This window comes from Peromyscus maniculatus, chromosome 1, assembly GCF_049852395.1.
Source record: "Peromyscus maniculatus bairdii isolate BWxNUB_F1_BW_parent chromosome 1, HU_Pman_BW_mat_3.1, whole genome shotgun sequence".
Classification (NCBI taxonomy): Eukaryota; Metazoa; Chordata; class Mammalia; order Rodentia; family Cricetidae; genus Peromyscus; species Peromyscus maniculatus.
Genome location: NC_134852.1, coordinates 109,623,580 through 109,645,916, shown reverse-complemented (window position 1 = coordinate 109,645,916; position 22,337 = coordinate 109,623,580). Strand labels below are relative to the sequence as shown.

Genomic DNA, 22,337 nt, shown 5'->3' with positions numbered 1-22,337 from the left:
TGTAGCTGTGAAAGGATACTTTGACTTTTTTTTTCTTTTTCAATTAAGGAAATGCCATATATATAAATCCTGACATCAATCAGCTTCACTGAATTACTGGTTATTAAATGTTTACTAGGCCGCTCCAAATCTTGCTTCCTCATCGGGAGTGAGTATAGTGATAGCCCGCTGTGGTCACTGGAATAACTGAACAAACATTTGTAGTGCTCCTGGTATGTAGTGGGAGGTGCTCAGGGCATGGGTATTTGGTTGTTATATCCTTTAGAGCTTTTGGCACAGTGCTGCGCACACACAGGAGCCCACAGTATGAAGTAAACACAACTGGCAGTGTTGGAAACGGGTCGGGACTCAGGGTGGCTATCATTCTTGCCTCCACTGCTGAAATTCTCTGGCCAATTACAGACCATTTAATCTTCTCTGAATTAATTGGGTAGAAATAAGTGTTAGAAAACATGCAAGCATTTTTTCATGAATGTACTTTTCCTTTTTCCTCATTAGAGAACTCTTTCTGAAGACTAATGCTCAGTTGACAATTCGCTGCAGGCAGTTACTCTCTGAGCTTTCCTACATTTACCCTATTGATTTGGTAAGTTTCAAACTCCTGAAAAGGTGGGGTTTTTTGGAAAGATGATTCCACTTGAAATTTCCTTTCGGTGACGAAGCCATCCCTCCTTGTGCTCTCTCATGGTTCAGGAGAACATCAAGAGCTAGCACCTACTTGGAAAGTGTAGTAAGTCTCAGTTGGGGGCTGGGAAGACAGCCCCACCCTCAGCGCGCTCACCACACAAGCGTGACATGAAGACTCAGGTCCATTCCTTGAACCCAAGTGAAAAGCTGGGCATGACATCTTGCTCTTGTCCCAGTGCTGGGGAGGCAGAGACAGGAGGATCCCTGGACTCGATGGCCAGCCAGTCTACACAGTTAGCCCCAGGTCCTGTTGAGAGACCCTGTCTCAAAAGCAAGGTGGACAACCATCTTGAGGAACACCTCCCAGAGTTGACCTCTGGCCTCCCTCTCTTACATGCAGGCACACACATTTACTTGGCCTCAAAATCCATAATTTGATTGTTTTATATATATCAGCTTGACAGATAGGATTTGTCATCATCAAAAAGAATGCCAGATTATTTCTGGTTCCTTCAGAATCTTTTTATTCAACTAGTTATCCACTATTCTGACACGTGTCTTCTGATGTATATGCTCTGCTTTAAGACATAATTGCTAAGTGACCTATGTGTATTGGTGTTTATTTCAGTATTCCTGAGATAACTGTCATTCATTCATTAATTCATGAATTTTGAACGTAATTTTTTAAAATCAATATAAAAGGTGATAACAAAATAAAACTAATTAGAGTTGTTATTTAGAAAACCAAGTCTTCTAAATTTGATAATGTCTTTGTTAATGGTGATCTACTTAATAGACTAATTTTCAGAGGAAAAAACAATAGAATTTGAATTTGCTCACAAAATCTTGTTAAATTATATATGGAATGGATATGGGTTAGCCAGAATGTTTCTTTTTTTTATTTTTAAAATGGAAATCATGTAATTCAGGCTTCTTTAAACATGCTATGCAGCTAGGAATGACCTTTGAACTCTTAGTCTTCCTGCTTCTTTGTCCCAAGTGCTAGGATTACAGACATGCGCCCCGTGCCCGGCAGGAAGATGTTTTATGGTGTTACTTTCACATGCCTTTTTCTTTGGGTGATGGACCTGTGATTTTATGAGGAAAATGCCAAGTGTAACAGCTGCAGGAGAGTGTGGCCTGACAGTCGCCATGTCTCCTCCTCAGCCCAAACAGTTCCCACGCTGCCTCTTAAATATGACACTGACTCTGATGAATTCTAGATTTGACCTAGTGGCTTCTTTGCTTTTTAGAACAATGAATTAATTTCATTCTTTGATTAAATTCACAGAATGAGCATAAGGATTATTTTGTATGTGGTGTCAAGTTGCCTAATTCTGAGGACTTCCAAGGTATTTTATTTCTTTTTTACTTCTAAAGATTTGGTTAAATGTAACAGTTATTGGAATAGCATTATTTTGATAATGGATACCTAACACTTTGTCCAAAGGGGATTTTAGAATTTCTGTCCCTTCCCAGTTAAAAGTACACAGAATTTGCTTCCTTGGTAGGAAATGTAACAAAATATTTAGCCTAATCTTAGGACAAATAATTATTGAACCTTGTATTTGAAATTAAGAAAAAAATTAATGGTCTTCAGTTATCAGAATAGTAATTCTGGTCTTTTTAGTTGCTTTTTATGAAAATCTATGTATAGCTAGGAGCAGAGTTAGAGCAGGAATTAGTCTGTTGTTTATGATCATATTGTTACCATTCTGAAAACTATTTGAGATTTTATCTTATGGTATTCCTATTAGCATAACTTTAATTGGTTGAATTCTTGTTTCTTTTTTTTTTTCCACTAGAGAGATTACAGCATTCAGATTCAGTGTATACATGTTCATTTACATATATGCATATACATATACATGTGAGTGCCGGGGATCTGAGCTCATGTTTGCACAGCAAACCCTTTATGTACCCATCCAGCCCTCTCCCCAGACCAAGAGACTCTTTGCATTGTTATCAAACTGTATTGTTTTCCCCCATAGCCTAAATACTGCTTGCAGGTCTCCTAATGTGCCCTGTAGAGTATTCCCAAAGCCAACTGGGCATCACAGAACTTCAAGGAGAGGACCTTATTAGTGTCCATCAGGATGTCCTTCCACTTCCTTTTTTTTTTTTTTTTTTTTTTTTTTTTGGAGACAGGGTTTCTCTGTGTAGCTTTGGAGCCTTTCCTGGAACTCGCTTTGGAGACCAGGCTGGCCTCGAACTCACAGAGATCCGCCTGCCTCTGCTTCCTGAGTGCTGGGATTAAAGGCGTGCGCCACCACTGCCTGGCCACTTCCCTTTAAAGAACATTGCTATTGTGGTCATAAACATTCAAGTGGAGTTTAATTAGTCACCCCTGTCTGCTCACATAACACATGGATAACTGAGACATGCTATCAGGACAGTGATAACCAGGAGATGGGAATCCTGGTTCTAGTTCTGGCCCCTTCTGTAAGCCATGTCATGGTTGAGTTCGTTTCTAGCCAGTCTTGTGTAATTGCTGTGAGAATTGGACACACCAGGTCTGTCAAAGCTTGGGTTTTGATTTATTTTAATGCTTATGAAAGCGAGGGCAGCCTGAGGAATGGTGTTAGCAACAGAGCTGGGTAGGTTAACCGTGGCACACTGACCTCAAACCTCCTTCAGTCAACGGTGCACTTTGGTGTTAATTCTATGCAAAGTTGTGATGTCCTAAAGCTCATGGTGCATTATTTTCCTTACTCATTAAAAAAAAAAAAAAATTTGCTGGGGGCTGGAGAGATGGCTCAGCAGCTAAAAGCACTGGCTGCCCTTCCAGAAGACTTGGGTTTGATTCCCAGCACCTACATGACAATTCACAACCATCTGTAACTCCAGTTCATGGTGATCCAGCGCCTCTACAGCATCAGGCATGAACATGATGCACAGATATATGCAGGCAGAACACCCATACACATAAATTAAAATAATAACTAAAAAATATATTCACTGAGTACCTATATGCCAAACACTGTGCTGAGCTCTGAGGGTGTAATTATTTAAAAAAAGCAAACATGTTCTGCCCTTTCATGGAACCTACAGCCTACTGAAGGAAACAGCCAATCAATAAGGACGTAATTAATAACCATACATTTAACAAGACAATGTGTTGTCAGACAGTGAGGAAAACTACTTTGAATATTCATAGGAGACCACTCTAAGGAACAACACTTAACACAGAATTTGAAAGCTGAAAGAACGAATCAGGTTATAACTGGAGAGGGCTTAAGTTCAAAGGTCAGAGGTCATGGTAGAGGGGGCCTTGGCATACTTGAAAAACTCAGGATTGGAGTATTGGAGAAAAGACTGCTATTTTAGGCAAATGATGTACTCTCTGAGCTTGTTTCTTTCCTGGATTATTTGCATCGCTAATTCCTTGGGATGATTGAATGAGATGACATTTGAAAAAGCTTTTCTTATAGGAAGTCCTCACGAAATATAGTTGGAATTGCTTGCAAATGGGAGAGGAAGGAAGGAGAGAGAAGACCAGATCTATGTGACTGGAACATAGTAAGCACCAAGAGAAGAGGCTGAGAGAGGCAGGAGAGAGGCCGGCAGGGCCTGAGGTCGCTGGAAGGGGTTCCTCTTTCCTTCTCAGCACATGGCCAGTGCTTAAAGGGCTTCTGAGGGGCTGTGGCGTGCACTGAGCTGCGTGCACTGTGCTGTGCTGTCGATCCCTCTGGCTGCTGGGTAGGGAATGACCTGATGGGAGCAGGGATAGTGTTAGTGGTGCTCTGTTGTTGGTCTGCTCAGCAAGGGTCTTGGTTCTATTTTGGTTTTCTTTGAAGTGCCTTGTTTCTCGTGATTTCCATAGCTATCTACACTTAGAATGCTCAGTAAAGCCAAATATATTCTCCAGTCCTTTACAAATGCACAGTAGCCCTTCAGTGAAGTCGCTGAAGAGTGAAATGGGAGATAAGATGAAACAAACGTTTAATTTTAGTCTGAGGTCCTCTTCAGTCCACTCCCTGTGTCCCCTGGGGGTCAGCAGTCTCAAGAAGGACATAGGGTAGCCTCGTGTTTACATTCTGCAGGACACTTATGTGGTCTAACAACATAGATGCCTGTTGGTTATCTACCAGCCAGATGCTAAGGAATACAGAGAGGACCAGGGCATTGATCTAGCCTCGGCGAGATTGTAGTCCTGTGGTGGGACCAGATATGTGATCAAGCCAGGCAAGAAGTGCTTATTGAATACATAGTCTATGTTAGAGACTCCAAGTGGGAATAATCTCTTGAGGGACCAGGTAAACTGCTTCTTGAACCAGAGAATGCCTGAGCTGTCTTCAGAAACAACTCATATCCCTGTTGAAAGGAGGGTAAGAGGGTGATTGAGGTCAGGTGAGCAGAAATGCAGTAACATCAAGAAGATATTGATCAGGTACCTGTAATTCCAACACTTGGAGGCAGGAAGAGCAGGAGTTCAAAGCCAGCTTTCATTACATGAGACTGTTTCAAAAATTGCAATGAAGTACAGGGGTGTTTGATTTTGTTATTACTTTAGTGAGGTGAGACTCCTCTTGTGGGCCGAGAATTGCTTTGGGGATATTGTTTGTTTGTCTCAGTGAGGGGGGATGGAGGGAGGGAGAGGAGAGAGAGAGAAAGAGAGAGGGGGAGGGAGGGAGAAAGAGAGCCCGTGCGCACGAGAGAGAGAGAGAGAGAGAGAGAGAGAGAGAGAGAGAGAGAGAGAGAGAGAGAGAGAGAGAGAGAGAGAGATTGAGGCTTTGAAAATTTCAAAACTTTTCCATCCAAGGACTCACTGGAGGCAAAGCTGAATGAAGTTAGCCCTGATCTGCCTGAATCTAAGGTCTGTCTTCTTCCTGTCCTGATGCCATTTTCTTCCTTGTCTTTGCATAATGACCTTCCAAGTCTTGAAAGACTTAGTGTGCATTCTGGGAGAGGTTCTAGGGGAGGAACTTCCAGCTGATTTTCTTATGATGTCCCTGAGCCTCAGCTAGGTAAGGATTAACACTGTATGGGTCAGTAATTTTTGGGAAACTCCACCAAGGGGCCCAGGATTTATTATGCTTTTCCGAATGGGTGATTGTTAGAGTATGCCAGAGAAAGCTGGACACAATAGGAGGGAAGTGTCCAGAAAAGAATGTTCCTCTGAGTTCCATTGACTGAGACACTTAGTTTAAAAAGAGAAAAGAAAAACAACAAAACAAAACAAAAACCCCAAGCCCCAGTGTTTGTGCTTGTGTGTTTTTAAGTAATCTATAACACAAGAACCTTTTGTGGTAATGAGACCCAGATGTCCTCTGTGTCTGTGTCCCTTCATGCAGGCATGATTTCTTGGAAAGGAGAGTCCATATGTCAAACAGTGTCTCACTAAGAACATGGAATGATTCCATAAATGCTGTGGCAGTGATTAGAGTCTTAAATATTTTGTCCTGTCTGGATCAGTGGGCGTTTGGTCCCCTACCAGCCGAGCTGCCTCGGGGACTGGAAAAGCGGGATGGTGAGAGCTTTGAGATCACTCACTGTGCTCAGACTCGGGCAACATGAACAGTTTGTCCGGCATACCACTCAAAGGAACATTGAATTGATTTATAGTTTGTGTAGCTGTTGTGTGTTTGTGCATTTTTTAATCATAAAAATTACACAAAAGCTCCAGTTTTGAGTGGCATCCTACATTTTAAAAACAAATCAGAAATACCTATTGTGAGGGGACTGCGGGGTTTCGATTTGCTTTCAAGTCCTTGGAACCCTGTTGGATTAGTATCGCCCTCCTCTCACCAACAGAGCTGTCATTTGTGACCTTTCTCCTCCCAGAGCAGCATAGGAAACCCACACCTCTCCTCTGTGTTAGGTGTTGCAGACGTCGTTAATGCTTGCTGGAAAAGCACACCTCAGAGGGCCATGTTTTGGCGCTGGCAGGTAAAAAGGCTTTCAGATCTCAGAATGCTGGGAACTTTTAAGCCTTTTGGTTTTCAGCTAAAATGATTGGCAGCAGAATGTGACATCTGAGGTTGCATGGCCTGCAATTGCCATAATTAACCACATGAGCTCACATTTTCCCACTGGAGGCTCAGTGGTGACTTCCCTTCCAGGAGGTGGTTTTCCTTTTGAGGGTATCGAAATACTCCTGGGCCCTGTAAGGCTCCACCCGTGGTCCTTTTAAAATGCCTTTTAATATAAAGCTTCAATATTGGAAATCCAACACCGCAGTGTTTAGCCGTGAGGCTGGTGGAGCGGGAAACCTCGTAGGTGTTTAATAGGGAGAGCAGTGGTGAGTGTGAAGAGCCTGGACTGAAGGTCACTGCCAATGGTACTTGACTCTATTGTCCACTATTCCTTTGATTTATTTTTCATTTCTGTGCGTACAGTTCTCTTTGAGACGCCTTTTGGATATTGAAATTTAAGCAAAATTGGTTTTACTCACTGTGAGGAGGTGAAGCGAGATCCGGTCTCTTAGTGAAGATGTATATGTAATCTAAAAATAGGCCAAAGTAAGTTTTCTTACCATTACCCTTTAGTAATAGGAGAAGCATGTAGATACTTGAGGTATTAACCATTAGCAGTTTGTATTTGACTTCTTTGGGAGGCATTAAAAGGCTTTTTGTTGCTCTCTGAAAATTTTCAACCCCTTTCCTACCTGGTCATGTAGGAAGGGAATGTTAGATCCATAAAGGAAGTGTCAGTGATGCAAAGTGTGGGCCCCTTAAGTCTTCCTCCTCCTCTGCCTTCGAAAGAAGGTTCTTTTCAACACAAGTCCTTTTGCTCTTCGGAGTGTTTGCAGTTTGGTGGCTCTGCACTTTCTAGAAGGCAGGAGGCAGAGTTCAGCCACTGGGCAGGCACTCCCAGCCTCAGCCATGGCTCCAGACTTGGATAAGTGGAGAGCAGCATGTTGTGAGGTGTAGAGGCAGTTCCCTCACTCCGTCGCTTACGGTTTTCACAATATGGTTTGGGCTAAGCTGTCCACCTGGGCTTCGTCTTTTGTCACCGGTGAGTTGATGGTATTGCATGCTGTGATATCTAAGATTTCTCCTAGCTTTAGTATCCCGAGAGAATTCATAATTTAAAGTACTTTTTTGGCTGGGGAAATACCCCAGTCACAGAAGCATGGGGACCTGAGTTCAAGAAGTGTGGTGCAGGCCTGTGACTGAGTTCAGGAAGTGGTGGTGCAGGCCTGTGACTGAGTTCAGGAAGTGTGGTGCAGGCCTGTGACTGAGTTCAGGAAGTGGTGGTGCAGGCCTGTGACTGAGTTCAGGAAGTATGGTGCAGGCCTGTGACTGAGTTCAGGAAGTGGTGGTGCAGGCCTGTGACTGAGTTCAGGAAGTGGTGGTGCAGGCCTGTGACTGAGTTCAGGAAGTGTGGTGGTGCAGGCCTGTGACTGAGTTCAGGAAGTGTGGTGCAGGCCTGTGACTGAGTTCAGGAAGTGTGGTGCAGGCCTGTGATCCCAGTGCAAGGAGTTGAATCCCCGGGGCTCAAGTCAATCTAGCCAAATCAGTGAGCCCCAGGTACCAGTGAGAGACTGTGTCAGAAAACAATATAGACAGGTCCTGAGAAATCTGTCTCCCCCTCCCTCCCTCCCTCCCTCCCTCCCTTCCCCCCCCCCCCTCTCTCTCTCTCACACACACACACACACACACACACACTTAAAGTGAAGTACTTTTAGTCACTAGTATAGTATGATGTACGGGTTTCTATAGAGGCAAAATTGTTAGTAATCAAAGTCTGACTGTGTCTGGGACAAGAGGACATAGTCTCTAAAAATAGCTAGCATGTTGATTAGTATTGACTCATTAGTCATCCGAAGTGAATGCTGTCCACTTCTCCATGGACTTGTGTGGAGAGAAGCCTGGCTGTGAAGTACTACATAAGTGGGAGGTTGCAGACAGTTTTTTAAAGATTGATTTTTATGATTTTTAACCATGTATGTATATCTGTGTCTGTGTGTAGTTATGTGCATGTGTGTGCTGATGCCCAAGGAGGCCAGGAAGCATTGGATCCTCCTGAAGCTGGGGTGACAAGTGGTTGTGGGCCACCTGATGTGGGTGCTAGGAACAGAACTCATGTCCTCAGGAAGAGCGGCATGTGCTCTGAACCATGGAGGCCTCTCTCCAGCCCCGGATCACAGACTGTTTACATGTTCTTTTCCATTACTAAAAAAGTGTGGAGACACTGGGGTGGTGCAAAGTGTCAAGCGCCTGGTACGTTCTAGAACTCCAAGTTGAAGTGAGTAGATACTGATTTTTTAACGAGGAGGTTCTGTGATGGTGTGGGAGAGCGGACAAGGACCAGAGGCCTTGGTGCTGGCCGACTTAGCAATGTTACTTCAGACAGTTATTTAGTCTCTTTGGGCCTTTGTTTTTGGTTTGCTTTGATTTCAGTCTGTAAGTGAATAAGACGGTATTAAAGAGGAGTCTCGTTCAGTATTTGTTGGTGAATGAATGACTATTGGATAGAGTATTACTACAGACAAAGTCTAGGAAGAAGAAAAGTGAGTAATAGTAAGTAATGTTTGTTTACAGGACGATCAAAGAGAAACTTGAGACTGATTTTAGTCAAGGGCAGAGACTTCACTGCGGAAGGGGCCGTGCAGTGGCATCCCTGCCATAAAAAGCTGGTGTACAGATATCAAAACTATAAATGGAACAACATGAAAAATAGGGTTAATAATTGAAGTTGAAGGTGTCCTTAGGCATCAAGCAGTAGCGAGGCCACAGTTGCTGTGATCATTTCATTCATCCCCCTCTCCATGGCTGGGATACCCTAGTTCATGGATTCAATCTTTACACGTGCGGAACTTTTGAAGGTCCTTAAGGAGTACTGTATGCTAGGGAGGAGTTTGACTTTTCTTCCTTCTTAGGGACATTTGAGACTTTCTGTTGCATTCCTCGAGTTCTGAGAACTTGAATAATCATTTATTATCTTTAGATAGGAGCAGAAATATGAATGATGAGTTTTTAGAATATAATTTGTAGCTTTTTAAAAGCCAAATGCTTACGTTTGTATGGCACATGTGTTTTCCCTCTAGTTACCTCCACCTAAATTATATGATTAGGTTGGTGTATGAACAATATGTTTTTTGATCTTCACTATGGAACATATTTCCCCATTCTCTCCATTTTAAAATTCCCCGTGTCCTTATCAATACTTGAAGCATTCCCCCCCCCCCCCGTAAGGAGGTAGTATGTTCTGTTACTTCACTTCAGAATTAATATTCTGTACAGCATTTGGACTATGTTATGTTAAAAATCTCTGACTAATCACATTATGTGATAGATAGGATGTAAAAGAAAGTAATGACTATTTGGGCACACTAAGAACTCTTACATAAGAGGTATATCACATCTTGACCTCAACACACTAATCATTGGAAGATAGCTCTAAGAATAGTTAGTAGGTGAAATTTCAAGCCTTGTTAATGTGTTTAGATTTGCATAAATTCACATCATTTAGATAAGTGATTAATATTTTATTTCCTACCTATTTGCATAAGACCTCCTCAGAGTTACATCTGTAAGGTAAATGGTTGTTTTAATTTCCTCTGTTTTTGAATTTACAGCAAAAGATGATGGAAGCATTGCCGTTGCCCTTGGTTACACTGCACATTTGGTCTCCATGATTTCCTTTTTCCTACAAGTACCCCTCAGATATCCCATAATTCATAAGGGGTCCAGATCAACAATCAAAGATAATATCAATGACAAGCTGACTGAAAAGGAGCGAGAGTAAGTGTCTTTCTTGTTTGTTTTTAATATAAGCTGCTTGGAAACATGGATGAAATGGTGAGTATATTGGAAATGTGAAGTGTCTTCTCATTGAGGACAGTTTCTTTATGACCTGTCACTTTGGAAAGCATGCCTTGCAACATGGAGAGACCGTCAAAACAGACAAATTGTGGAGCAGGAAATATGACTTAGTGCTGAAGTGTTTGGCTAGTGTGTGTTGAGGTTTTGGGTTGACCCTTAGCACTGTAAGTAAGATTTAAATAACCTACAGGTAACAGAAGAAACCATAAAGGACGTATAAAATTTACACAGAATGGTAATGAGAATATGTCATGTCAAAGTTTGGAGTATAGCTGTATCTGGGCTCCGGGAAATTTATATCCTAAGTACATGCACCAGAAAAGATATTTGAAAGTAAATCACCTAAGTTTCAAGCGAAGCAACTGAGGAACAATAGTTAGCAAAAGCCCAGGAAAGAGCATGGAAGGAAACGGTAACGGTAAGAGTGGATGTTAGCTGGGCTGCTGTGCAGTGTGCTGATGCAGAAGAGGCAGAAGGCCTGGTCTTTGAACCAGCAGAACGGTGCTCAAGACCCTGGAAGGGGACTTAGAAAGAAAAGAGGGAAGGTGGAATAACAGTTTGAGGAATGAAAAAAGGAGAAAAACCACAGGCGACTTTAAACTAATACATCAGAAGCTCTAGTCAAATGGCTTAATTTCTAGAAAGATACTACTTTCCAACATAAATAATTGGCATTTAGAAAACATCAGAGTAAGCCTGGTCTGTGAACTACAATCCCAGCAGCCCCCGCTCCTGGGAGGTGGGGTCAGGGCAAGAAAGAGGAGGAGCAGGAGGAGCGTAAGGCACCAGTGGCCAGGCAGGGAATGGGGATATGGAATATTCTAGGTGAATTATTCTCAACTCTGGCTGTACATTAAAGTCATCTTGAGAGCCTTAAAAACTGAGCTTTTGACCCCTAGATTCCTGACCCCATCTCGGAGATCCTACCTCTATTGGTAGTACTCAGATATGAGTAATGTTTAAAGCTTCAGTGGTGGTTCTGATGTATAATGTGGTTGAGAACCACTGCCCTAGATTAGGAAGATCCCGTTTCCATGGCATGGAAAGTTAGATATTGCTAAGGATATTTAGGGAACTTGAAAGCAGTTTAGCATCACTGTCTTTAGAGGGAAAGTGGGCTGTGCAGAGAGAGTACCAACAGGATAGCTTAGCAGTGTGGCAGCCCTCGGCATCCTTGTGCTCCATCCCTACACGTGAGTTCCGCACCCATGAGTTTAGCAACATTCACTTACAAGTATTGGGAGCCAGTTGTGTCTGTATTGAACATGTCCAGTTGTACCCTAAGTAAATACAGTCAAAGAACTACTTTTAAAGCTTTTTTTACTTTTTATGTTATTTTTAATTATGTGTATATGTGGGGTAAGGGGACGTCGCACAGGAGGCCGAAGAAGTCATCTGATGCACTGGAGCTGGTGTTCTGGGCAGTTGTGAGCTACCTGAGGTGGGTGCTGGGGACCGAGCTGGGGTCCTCGGCGAGAGCAGAGTGTGCCCTTAGCTGCCGAGCCATCTCTTCAGCTCCAGTACAGCAGCTCGTTAGCCGCCAATAAGCAGTGTTGCTCTGACTGTTGATTTGCACGTGTGGAGCACCCACTGTTCTGCTGTGCACCAGTGGAATTGCTGGGACGTGTGGTTGTCGTCATATAGTAGGACTTAGAAGCAACTTAAAAAGACTCTAAACCATACAGAGAGTGTGTGTAGACCATATGCACAGCCATGCCGTTTATATAAGGGACTTGAGAATCATGGGTCCTGGCAACCATGAAAGAGAGTGGGAAGCCATCTCCCTCAGATGTTGAGGGATGATTATATGTCTGGAAGAACGTGGCTCTCAGCTAAGGAGCACTTGACTAAGTTAGATCCGTACCTTTTCCAATGTTATGATTGACTTGAGCCCAAGTATGCTTTTCAGTTTAAAAAACACCAGGAATTGAATGAGAGCCTGTAATGTATGTATTTGACAAAGGGAACATAAGGTTGTTTTCTTTTCTTAGATATTTTTTAAAAATCAATTTGAAATTTACATAACACAAAATTCAAGATTTGAGTGTTCAGTGGTATTTGAGTACATTTTCACCATTGTGCACCTAACACCTCTATAGTTCTGAAACCCCAAATAAAATCCTGTGCCCATTAAACAATTACCCCCTAACCCCTGCCCGTCCTCAGTCCCTGGCAACCATCAGTCTGTTCTGTCGCTATGGATTCTCCTATTCTGGCTATTTTATATAAATGGACCATACAATATGTGACCTTTTTCTTCCTGGCTTCTTTCAGTTAGCATAATGTTTTCAATATGTGTCCATGTTGAAGCACCGTCGTACTTCATTCATTTTTATGGTCCAATAATTTCCCGTCAAGTGTGTATACCACATCTTGTTTCTTCATTCATCTCTTGATGGACATCTGGGTTATTTCTACCTGTGGCTCTCGTGAATAGTGTCACTACGAATATTTGCTCATAGTTGTTTGAATGCCCGTTTCCAGTTCTTTTCTTCACCTCCGTGAAGTTGCTGGGTCATGCAGGAAGTCTGTTCACCTTTGAGAGGACACCAAAGCATTGCCCCTGGCAGCTGTGCCGTTCTGCACTCCAGATGTGAAGGGCACTCCCTCGTGGTTTCGCTTCGCCGTTTCCTTATGGGACGGTGCTGTTTTCGTTGTTTTCTCTTATGCTTAGTGACCATTTGTATATCGTCTTGGATGAAATGTCTCCTTACCTATTGCCCATTTTCCAACTGGGTTATTGGTTTTTGTTGTTAAGTTGTAAAACTTCTTTATGTATTCTGAATATTAGACCCTTATCAGATAAGTGATTTGCAAATATTTTCTTTCATTCTATGAGTTGTTACAGTTTAAACTCAAAATTTGAAGCCATTATTATGTGCCTTGGCAGAGGAGGAGGGCTTCCGTTGGGCCCCATTGTCAGTTCCCACGTGCTGAAGAATCACCGAGAGAACCTGTCACATCGTACTTCTGCAGCCAGGGTGCACCTCGGCTTTTGATACTATACTGCTTGTGTGTCTCAACAGACCTCTTGTCTGATCTGTTGATGCTGTTGCAGCAATGTGTGTGTGCACGTGTGCTCAGGTGTGCGCATGTGCTCAGGTGTGCATGTGTGCTCAGGTGTGCGCGTGTGCTGGGAGATTTATAAACAAGATATTCTTTTTCATGGCTCTGGAGGCTGGGAAGCTCGGGCACATGGTCCTGACATGTCCTCTGTCGCCTGAGGCCGAGTCTATCCCTTTCACTGCACCCTCCAGACTGGAGAAAGTCATATTCTCATGTAGGGGGAGGGATGGAAGGCATGTAAAGGAACCAGATTGCTCCTGTCGAGTCCGGTTGTCCTAGCTTTAGGACAAAATCTGTTCATGACAACAGAATCCTTATGACTACACCACCCTTTAAGAAAAGGCTCCACCTCCCAACACTATTGAATTGTGGTTGTTTCTGGCTTATTTATCCTCAGTATTCTGATTATTCACTCTTTCCTGAATGCAGCCCTGTAGTCATGGTGTGCAGAGTCCTCTTCCTCGGTGGTGTGAGCACACATGTCTGATAACCTGCTCTTAAGCCCATCAGTCCAGGATGAGGTGTTGCATAAATATGCTAGGGTGGCAATTTCCCATCAGTGAGTAAAGAGGAAGCAATTAAAACAGTTGCCTCGCAGCCTTCTTAGTTCCCCTGGCACATAAAAGGGTTTTAATTTTGATAAAGTTCAGTTTTCCTGTTCTTTCAGGTGCTTTTAGTGTCCTATCTGAAACCCATCATTTGGTCCAAGGTCATAAAGATTTATCCTTGTGTTCTTCCACATTAATTCTTTAATTCTTATAGGTAGCTGTTTGTTCCATTTTGGAGTTGTTGTTTTAAATTTATAGTGTGTGGAAAAAGCTATTCTTTCTCCCTTCAATGGCCTTGGCATCCCTGTTGCAAAAAAATCAATTGGTCATGGGTTATTTCTATTCCAGTTGGCTATATGTCTGTGTTTATACCAGGACCATAATAATGTTTGCAATTTTGAAGGGAAAGAACTCCAAATTTGTTCCTTTGCAATACTGTTTTGGCTATTTGGGGTCCTTTGCAATTCCTTAGGAATTGGAGGATCAGGCTTGCCAACACTGGAAAAAAAAAAAACACTTTGATTTTGAAGGGGATTGTATAGGATCCATGGATCAGAGCAGCATTGCCATCTTATTAATAAGTATTGGCATCTTAGTGGTAATTAATAATAGTAACAGCTTGTCTTTATTTAGGTCCTTTGTGGTTCTTGGCAATGTTTCATACTTTTCAATATACAAGTTTTGCGTGCCCTTGATTAAATATATTTCTGTGTATCTTATTGTTTTTGTCGTTTCTCTCACAGATTGTTTGAATTTTCTATATATTGGTCCAATGTTGTCTGTGAACAGAAAAAGTCTGAATTCCTTCCGACTTGGATGCTTTTTGTTTTGTCTTGTTTTTCTTACCTAATTGCTCCTGCTGGAACTTCTAGCACAGCACTGAGTAACAGCTGGAAGAGCAGGCGTCTCTGTCTCTCCATTCTAAGAGAAGGCTCTTGGACCTCTGCCCCTGAGTACCAAGCACCTTCAGGGGTGTCCCCAGCCATGCTCAGGAAGGTCTTTGTTTTCCCAGTCTCTGCTGTGAAGGGTGCTCCAGGGGCTGCATTGTTTTCTGCTATCACTGTGGTGTATCACATTCATCAGATGTTCGGTTCCTGTGAAAACCCCACTTGGCCGTGGCCTGTAATCCTCTTAACATGTTCTTAGATTCCAATTGCTGAGCTTTGTCGACAGTTTTTACACCTGTACTTGTAAGCCTGTCATTTTCTGTTTGTTAGTGTGCATCTGGCTTTAGGATCAGAGTAGCCTAACCTCCTAACATAAGAAAGGAATTGATCCCCACTCAGAATTTTTGGAGAGTTTGAGGGTTCCTGTTAATCCTTTCTTAAATATTTGTTTGAGTTTACCAGTGAAGCCATCTGGTCTTGGACTTTTATTTTAGAGAGGTTCCTGAGTCACTGAGAAGTTTCTTCTTCTTGTGTATCTGTTCCAGTTTTCTGCAGCCACTCTATCCCTCCGCTGTGTCTCATGCACCCCCATTCCATCCGAGCTGTGCTCCTACTGTTTACTTGCCGTCATCATTTTTTTTCGGTGAGGTCTGTGTTGTTGCCTCCAGGGTTGTATCTGTTCGTTTGTCGTAGGTGAAAGGTCTGTCAGCTTAGTCTTTGTAGAGACTCTCTCAGCTTCATTGAGTCTATTGGTGGTATGTCCCCGACTTTGTAAGCTGCACCCTCTGTGATGTTCTTCATTGTGCTGGCTGGCGTATTGTCTTCTCTTCCTTGTCTGGTTTATTCGATGTAATATTATATTGAGATATTTTAATGTCACGGTTAGCTTTTATAAATTTATCTCAACATACTATCTGATTTCCCTTGTGATTTTTTTCATTAACCCATCAGTTGAAGAAATGCTATTTGAGTTTATGTATTTATTTTTAAATTTTTTATTTTCCTTCTGTTTTATCCTATTGTGACCAGTTATTTTTGTGACTTTTTTTTTTAAATAAAGATTTATTTTTTGAGTTATCTTGGAGTGTTTCACATATACTGAAGAAGAATGTGCTTTGAAATGCCTTATCTACATGGTGTGGGGGGAGGGAGGGCGTGCAGCATCTGTCTGTTAAGTCTGGTTGCTTATATTGCCACCAATGCCCCTGTGCGATTATTCACATCTGCCTGGATGTTGTGCACATTACCGAAAGTGGAGTCTGAGCTCTCAAACCTGCGCTGTGAGAATGTCTTCATCTTTCCTCAGGTCTGTCTGGATTTGCTTCGTGCATTTTGCATTGCATAGTCTGCTGTCCTTGTCCCTCGATGTCATCAACCCTTTATGGATTGACTCTTATCAGTATACAATGACCTGTCTGCCCACCTAGAACAATTTTTTACTCAAAGACTATTTTTTTCTGCTTTTAATTCAATAATTCCTAGTTCTCTTGATTATCATTTGCCAGAAATGTCTTTTTCATTTTTAAAAAATATTTTAAAATTACATTTATTTGTGTGGTAAGGGGTGGGCCCAAGTGCCATTGCATGCAAGTGGAGATCAAAGGACAATTTCTTAAATTTTTTTGTCTTTATTTTTATTTCATATGTATGGATGTGCCTGGATGTATGGCTGGGTACCATACATATTCAGTACCTGAAGAGACCAGAAGAGGGTGCCAGAGTCCCCTGGGACTAGAGGTACACACAGTTGTGTGCTGTCATGTGGGTGCTGGGGTTTGAACTCAGGACCTCTGGAACAGTAGCCAGTGCTCTTAACCTCTGATCCATCTATTCAGCCTCAAATGACAATTTTTATGTCAATTCTTTTCTTCTACCTTGGGGGGTGGGGTGGCGTTCCAGGGATCAAACTCGGGTTGTTAGGCTTGTGAGCGAGCACCCTACTCACTGAGCCCTTGGTGCAGAGGTTTTTGTTTTTAAAAGACCCTCACTTAAGAAGGTACAGGTAAGAATGCCAGAAGTTCAGGGTCATCCTTAGCTACATAGTAAGTTCAGGGCTAGACTGGGATACAGGAGAACTCCATGTCCTCACTAGTTATATCTTTATACGTTAGTTGCATTTTGTACACCAGTTCTCAGCACACTGAGACACTTCCTAGGTTTTGCATGGTTGTTTGCCTTTCAACTCGACAGATGTTAGCTGCTTTTCAGCACTCAGTTACTACAGTTAGCCCCAGGGCAAGTTGGAATAGATAAACCAGTTTTTTGAAGAGTAAGATCTGTTTTGCTTCCTTGAGAATTGCAGGCTCCACACTGGGAGTTCAGGCTGCTGTCTCCAGCCTCCGGATCCCGGCTCTGGAGCTCCCTTCTCGTTTCCCTCTCCCTGCCTTGATGGCAGTGTTCAGTAGGCTGGTGGAAGCTTTAATTGTTTTCCAGAGTTTTGACAAAGTTAATTTTGACACTTTTGCTTTCTCTATCTAATCTAAATGTCTGTCTGTCTGCCTGCCTGTCTGTCTATCTATCTATCTATCTATCTATCTATCTATCTATCTATCAATCATCTATCTGTCTGTCTATCTATCTATCTGTCTATCATCTATCTGTCTATCTATCTATCTATCTATCTATCTATCTATCTATCTATCTATCTATGTGTATTTCCAGAGGATAGGCCCTTCGAGTAATCTCCTCCACTATTTTCTCTGACATCATTTAATGTAGTTAGTGATGAAAAACATCACTTAAGGATGAAGGGATCTCTGTTTAGTAAACCGAAGAGACAACCATGAGCAGATATGACTTGAAAAAGAGCACCTTAAGATTTTCTTTTTCTTTTTTCTACTTACATTTATTTATTGCATGTATGTGTGCATGTTTGTGTGTGTGCGTGCACACTTGCATGTGCATGTGTTTGTTATACCTACACATGTGCCTGCATTCCATGATGTGCATGCAAAGGTCAGAGAACAATTTGGGTGTTGGTGCTCACCTTCAGGGCCTGGGTATCAACTTCCTGTCACTGGACTTACCAGCAGGCATCTTTACCTGCCTAGTCCCTCACAGTCCTCACCTTACTGAAGCACAGGCTCCCTTCACCCTCTGATCCTCCTTGTATTCCATATTATTGAAAGTAAATGTCCCTCCAGATTTTTATCAACTTGTTTCATAGTAATTTGACTTTAATGTGAATTATATGGGAAATCATTTTGGAAGCTTGAAGAAGGGCTATCTCTCAGAATGTTAAAGTATTTTTTTCTTTAGATCACCTAGGTAATTTGTGAAGGGGCAGCTGAGCATATGGGCAATTCAACAGTCTATGGTGGCTGGCTAGACTTCAGCTGATTGTGTTACCAGTTTTATTTTTCCAGAACCACAACAATTGCATTTTTTATGATTGAAGTTTGTTTTCTACTGCTTTGCCTTTTTGCTGGAACCCATTGTATTATGTTGACTAAACGTATGTATTTTTGACATTTTAATGTCACTAAAGGTGAATTGCATCTTATAGTATGTTGTATTATGCATCTGTCTTACCACTACCTTAGTTAATGATGCATTTTAGACTTGTTTTAGATTTTTGTGAACTATTAAACATTCAGGCTGACTTTATGAAGTTTTAGAAAAGCCTTCAAATCCTTTTTTGGAACAGCATGGATGTAGAAATCTAAGTAGGAATAAAGTAATTGACTATGCTTGTTGATTGAATCAGCCTGTTAGCTGATGGTTACTCGACCCCAGACACTGAGAGCAGGTTAGACACAGCTTGCTTCCTGCCTAAGTGTTCGGCTTGATAGGAACCTTTCCAGGGTATTAAATGAAATCGGGCCTTCATGGGAGATGGAAAGTAGGAATTGAATGACTCATTGTATAGATTATAGTTAATGTCCTGGAGGCCTCGGATTCCCAGCTGCCGCCCTTTCTGACTGCGTGCCTCTGCAGGCCGCTGCGTGTGAGGCAGTAGAGTTCATGGCTCTTCATGCAGTGTGGAGGAAGGGAAACCGCTCTTCCCTCCGTCTGGCCTGTTAGAAGCTTGGCCGTGGAGTGGTGCCTTGCTCACACGGTGGCTGTGCACCGCACACCATAAAGGGAAACTCTGAGGTCTTTGTGGCAGGTCCCTGCAAGACTCGACCAAGAACAGGAGGGGCTGTCACAGAGGTCCAGCTGCAGTATGTGTCTTGCTTCCTTCACCAAAGACTAAAATGCAGAGTTCAAAGTGGTTTTGAAAGAAACTGTATTGTTCATCGTTACTTCGCTACTAGGCTGTCTGGAGGATGACCTATTGAGAACCCAAACCGAAATGCCACTGAGTGGGATAGGTCCCACTGGCCAGAGTAGATAAATGGCTTTCCAAGCCCTCAAAAATGTCTGGAGGATTTTTTTCACTTTTGTGGGGAGGAGGGAGGTGGGATTTTTTTTTTCCTTTCTTTTATTTTCACTTGGAGAAATGGAGTGGTATAATTGGCAGGTACTTTTGAAACTTATTGGCACATCTACAAAAGGACTTTGCAGATCTCTAAAAGATGGGCAGCTGGGTTTTTTCTGGTGGGATTTTGGAACCCAGGCAATATGGACGCTGTTCTTCACGTTCCTTGATTTTTGTTTGTTTGTTTTGTTTTGAACTTAAGTTTACTCCTTCTGGTGCACCAAAATCCCAGAACTTCCCTCTTTATCTGCTTGGGTCTGATTTCTTTTAGGAATTGAATTTCTAAGTACAGAGAAATCGTGATGTGTCCAAACTCAGATGATTTTGAGCCAAGTTTCTAGTCCTTGCCTGTGGGCCTGTTTCTCATGAAGGTGAACAGGCGTTTTACCTCGTGCTCCTTGTTTCGTGACCCAGAGTGTAAAAGGCTCACCACACAGGTCAGCCCCCTAGGCAGGTCTGGAAGTCCATGAAGCTCCCTTTGAGCAAGACATTTAAGAAAAGACACAGGAGACTGTGGAATAGCCATGAGCGTCTTTGACCCTCTGCTCCCTCAGCCTGCTGCTTAGCAGCCAATGTTGAGTTGTTGAATGAATGAATGAATGTGTGAATGAATGAATGGGATTTGGGGTTTTTGATGTCGTCTTGTTGAAGCAGATAAAATCATTTGAACTTCATTTATATGATGAGGTGAGTGCCTGAGATTTCACTATTACAATGCTCACAGTGAAAATGTAAATGAATGCTCCAGAGCTCTTGTGTTGGAACGCGGTAATTCTGTCTCCTGGTTTCCGTTTCCCCGTCAGTGTGTCTTAAAAGATTCATAGGTGCCTTTCTATAAAAATTCTCAACCTCCATTTGTTAATTGACTTCGTTTCTTTCCACGAAAAAATACTCAGCAGCTTAGCGGAGAAAGGGTTTATTTCAGCTCACAGCTCAAGGTGCAGTCTGTCACAGCAGAGAAGTCAGGGCAGCAGGAGCTGGGAGCAGCCAGGTGCACCACATCTGGGATCGGGAAACACCAGGGCCCAAGGAGTGTTCGCCTCCTAGAGTCCTCAGTCCTTCCCAAAAAGAAGGTAGAACGTGTGTTCAGACCGAAGAGTTCCCAGCTGGCCTCTGCTGACGCTTCAGCCGCTCCCCCAGTTTGCTCCGAGTCATCACCCGTGTTGGAGTGACACTGAGCATGCGTTGTACCAGACACCTCCTGTTGCTTTTGACCTTGTTACTCAGTGTCCGTGCTGCCCCATCTGCCGCTAACGCCTTCCCTAGCCACGTCCAGAATCCAAATCGTAGCTGTACATAGCCCTTCTGCTCTCTGCAAGGTACTTCTTACGCTCCCTTCATTTGCCGTCCTCTGTTCCAGTCTCTGTTGTCTGCCGTTCAGCTCTCTCTTGGTACACATCTCCAGAATGAAGCACTTTGATGTGTGTGTTCACGGAATCGTAACAATCACTCAGGTCAGCTGTACAAGTGTGGATTCATCTTCGTTGTTGTATCAAGTGTGGGGTCTTATCATATAGTCCAGGCTCATCTCAAACTTACAGTTCCCCCCCCCCCGCCTCAGTCTTGTATGTTCTGGGGTCTCATTTTGTACCACTGTGCCCGGCCTTACTTGTTTTGTTCTCCTCGTGTCTGAAATATTTGCAATGTAGGATCTACATTTTTCTAAGTATTAAACTCATATCCTTGTATTGACATTGAAAAAGGAAGATTTTCTTCTTTTCTTTCCTTTTTGTTTTAGTTGAGTTAGGAGAATAAAGGATGCTCCATTTTGCAAATGCTATTAGGTAACCTGACCCTCCGCACTGTGGTCCACAGCCTTAACTCTAGATGCTCTCGCCAGGACACTGGTTTTTCATGGAGTCCCTTAGGACCACGGCAAGCTGTTCGCTTCTGCTCACTGTAATCCCAGGCCTGGGCAGCACTGCTGAGCGGGCGGGCCGTGTTGGGAGTGAGAGCAAAGAATGTTTTAAAGTGAAGAATCCCCATGGAAATGCAGGCAGGAGAGATCAACACAATAAAAATGCAGAAGGTGGTTGCTGGGTGAGACAGGAAATGAACACCTTGTGAAGATCTGGCATTCCGCTGAGATGGAAATGTGGAGCGTGAGTCAGAAGGAATGCCGTGGCTGTTTCGTTGCTGACACTTGGAAGTATATTGTGTGTGTCGCTTTTAATGAAGTGTGCTTTAGCAGTGCTGATGTTACTATCTGGATGAGGAAGTCTTCTCGGGTATTTCTGTCATCTCAGTTTTCTGCATCCAACTAAATTAAACTTCAGTAATGTAATGGGACAGTGGGGCAGAAAGGAAAACCAGATGACGATGACACGTGGCCCCAACCTGAACTCCTGCTTTTCTGGTTTGCAATATATTATTCAAATCATAATAGAGGTTCAGAAATTCTCAGAGGGGAGATGGGCTGGAGGGAGAATGTATTTAGTGACTGGTGGGCTGTGGTATAAGGGAAATCAGGTTACATTTTTACAATGCATGACCTCATGTTTGTCACAGGTGGCCCCAGAATAGCAGTGAGGTGCTCCATGGGCTGACCTTCACAGTCTTTCATATTACCTTACGACAGCAGAGGTGCTGTGGACTCTGGCAAGGATCACCCGAGACTTCGCTGGCATTTTATTAAAAGACGTGCTATTGTTTCCTTTCATTCTTAAGTGTTTGATGTTTTTGGTACACTAAGAAGCCAGTGTCTGCAGTTGATGCTGTGTGGAGAAGTCTTGGAAAGCCTACAGTTACGCTCCTTTATCTGCTGGGTTAGGTTCTGCAACTGTGGTCTAGAAAAACAAGAAAACAAAAAGCAGTGAGTCCTGAGCAAGGTGCTATATTCTGCAGATGACCTGTCTGTGACGAGAGCCCCTTTGTCCAGGACGGTCTGTGCTGGGTGGGCCCTGAGTCACCAGTGCGCCCGCCCCACAGCAGCACTTGGGGCCGCAGACAGCCGTTCTTGGTGTAGGAGGGGCTGGTGGCCAGCACGGGGCCAGGCTGCAGAGAGCCAGCAAAAGCATGC

At 43.0% G+C, this 22,337-nt stretch overlaps 1 protein-coding gene across 3 annotated transcripts in view; it reads left to right on the top strand.

The window, feature by feature from the left end:
* Uvrag (UV radiation resistance associated) overlaps window positions 1-22,337 on the top strand; it is a 277,558-nt gene that overhangs the window by 164,568 nt on the left and 90,653 nt on the right. For all 3 annotated transcript variants that reach the window (XM_076547989.1, XM_076547997.1, XM_076547992.1), the window contains 3 exons: window positions 499-586; window positions 1,919-1,979; window positions 10,151-10,316. In XM_076547989.1, coding sequence (XP_076404104.1) covers window positions 499-586; window positions 1,919-1,979; window positions 10,151-10,316 — 315 coding nt within the window. The remainder of the gene's footprint in view (window positions 1-498; window positions 587-1,918; window positions 1,980-10,150; window positions 10,317-22,337) is intronic.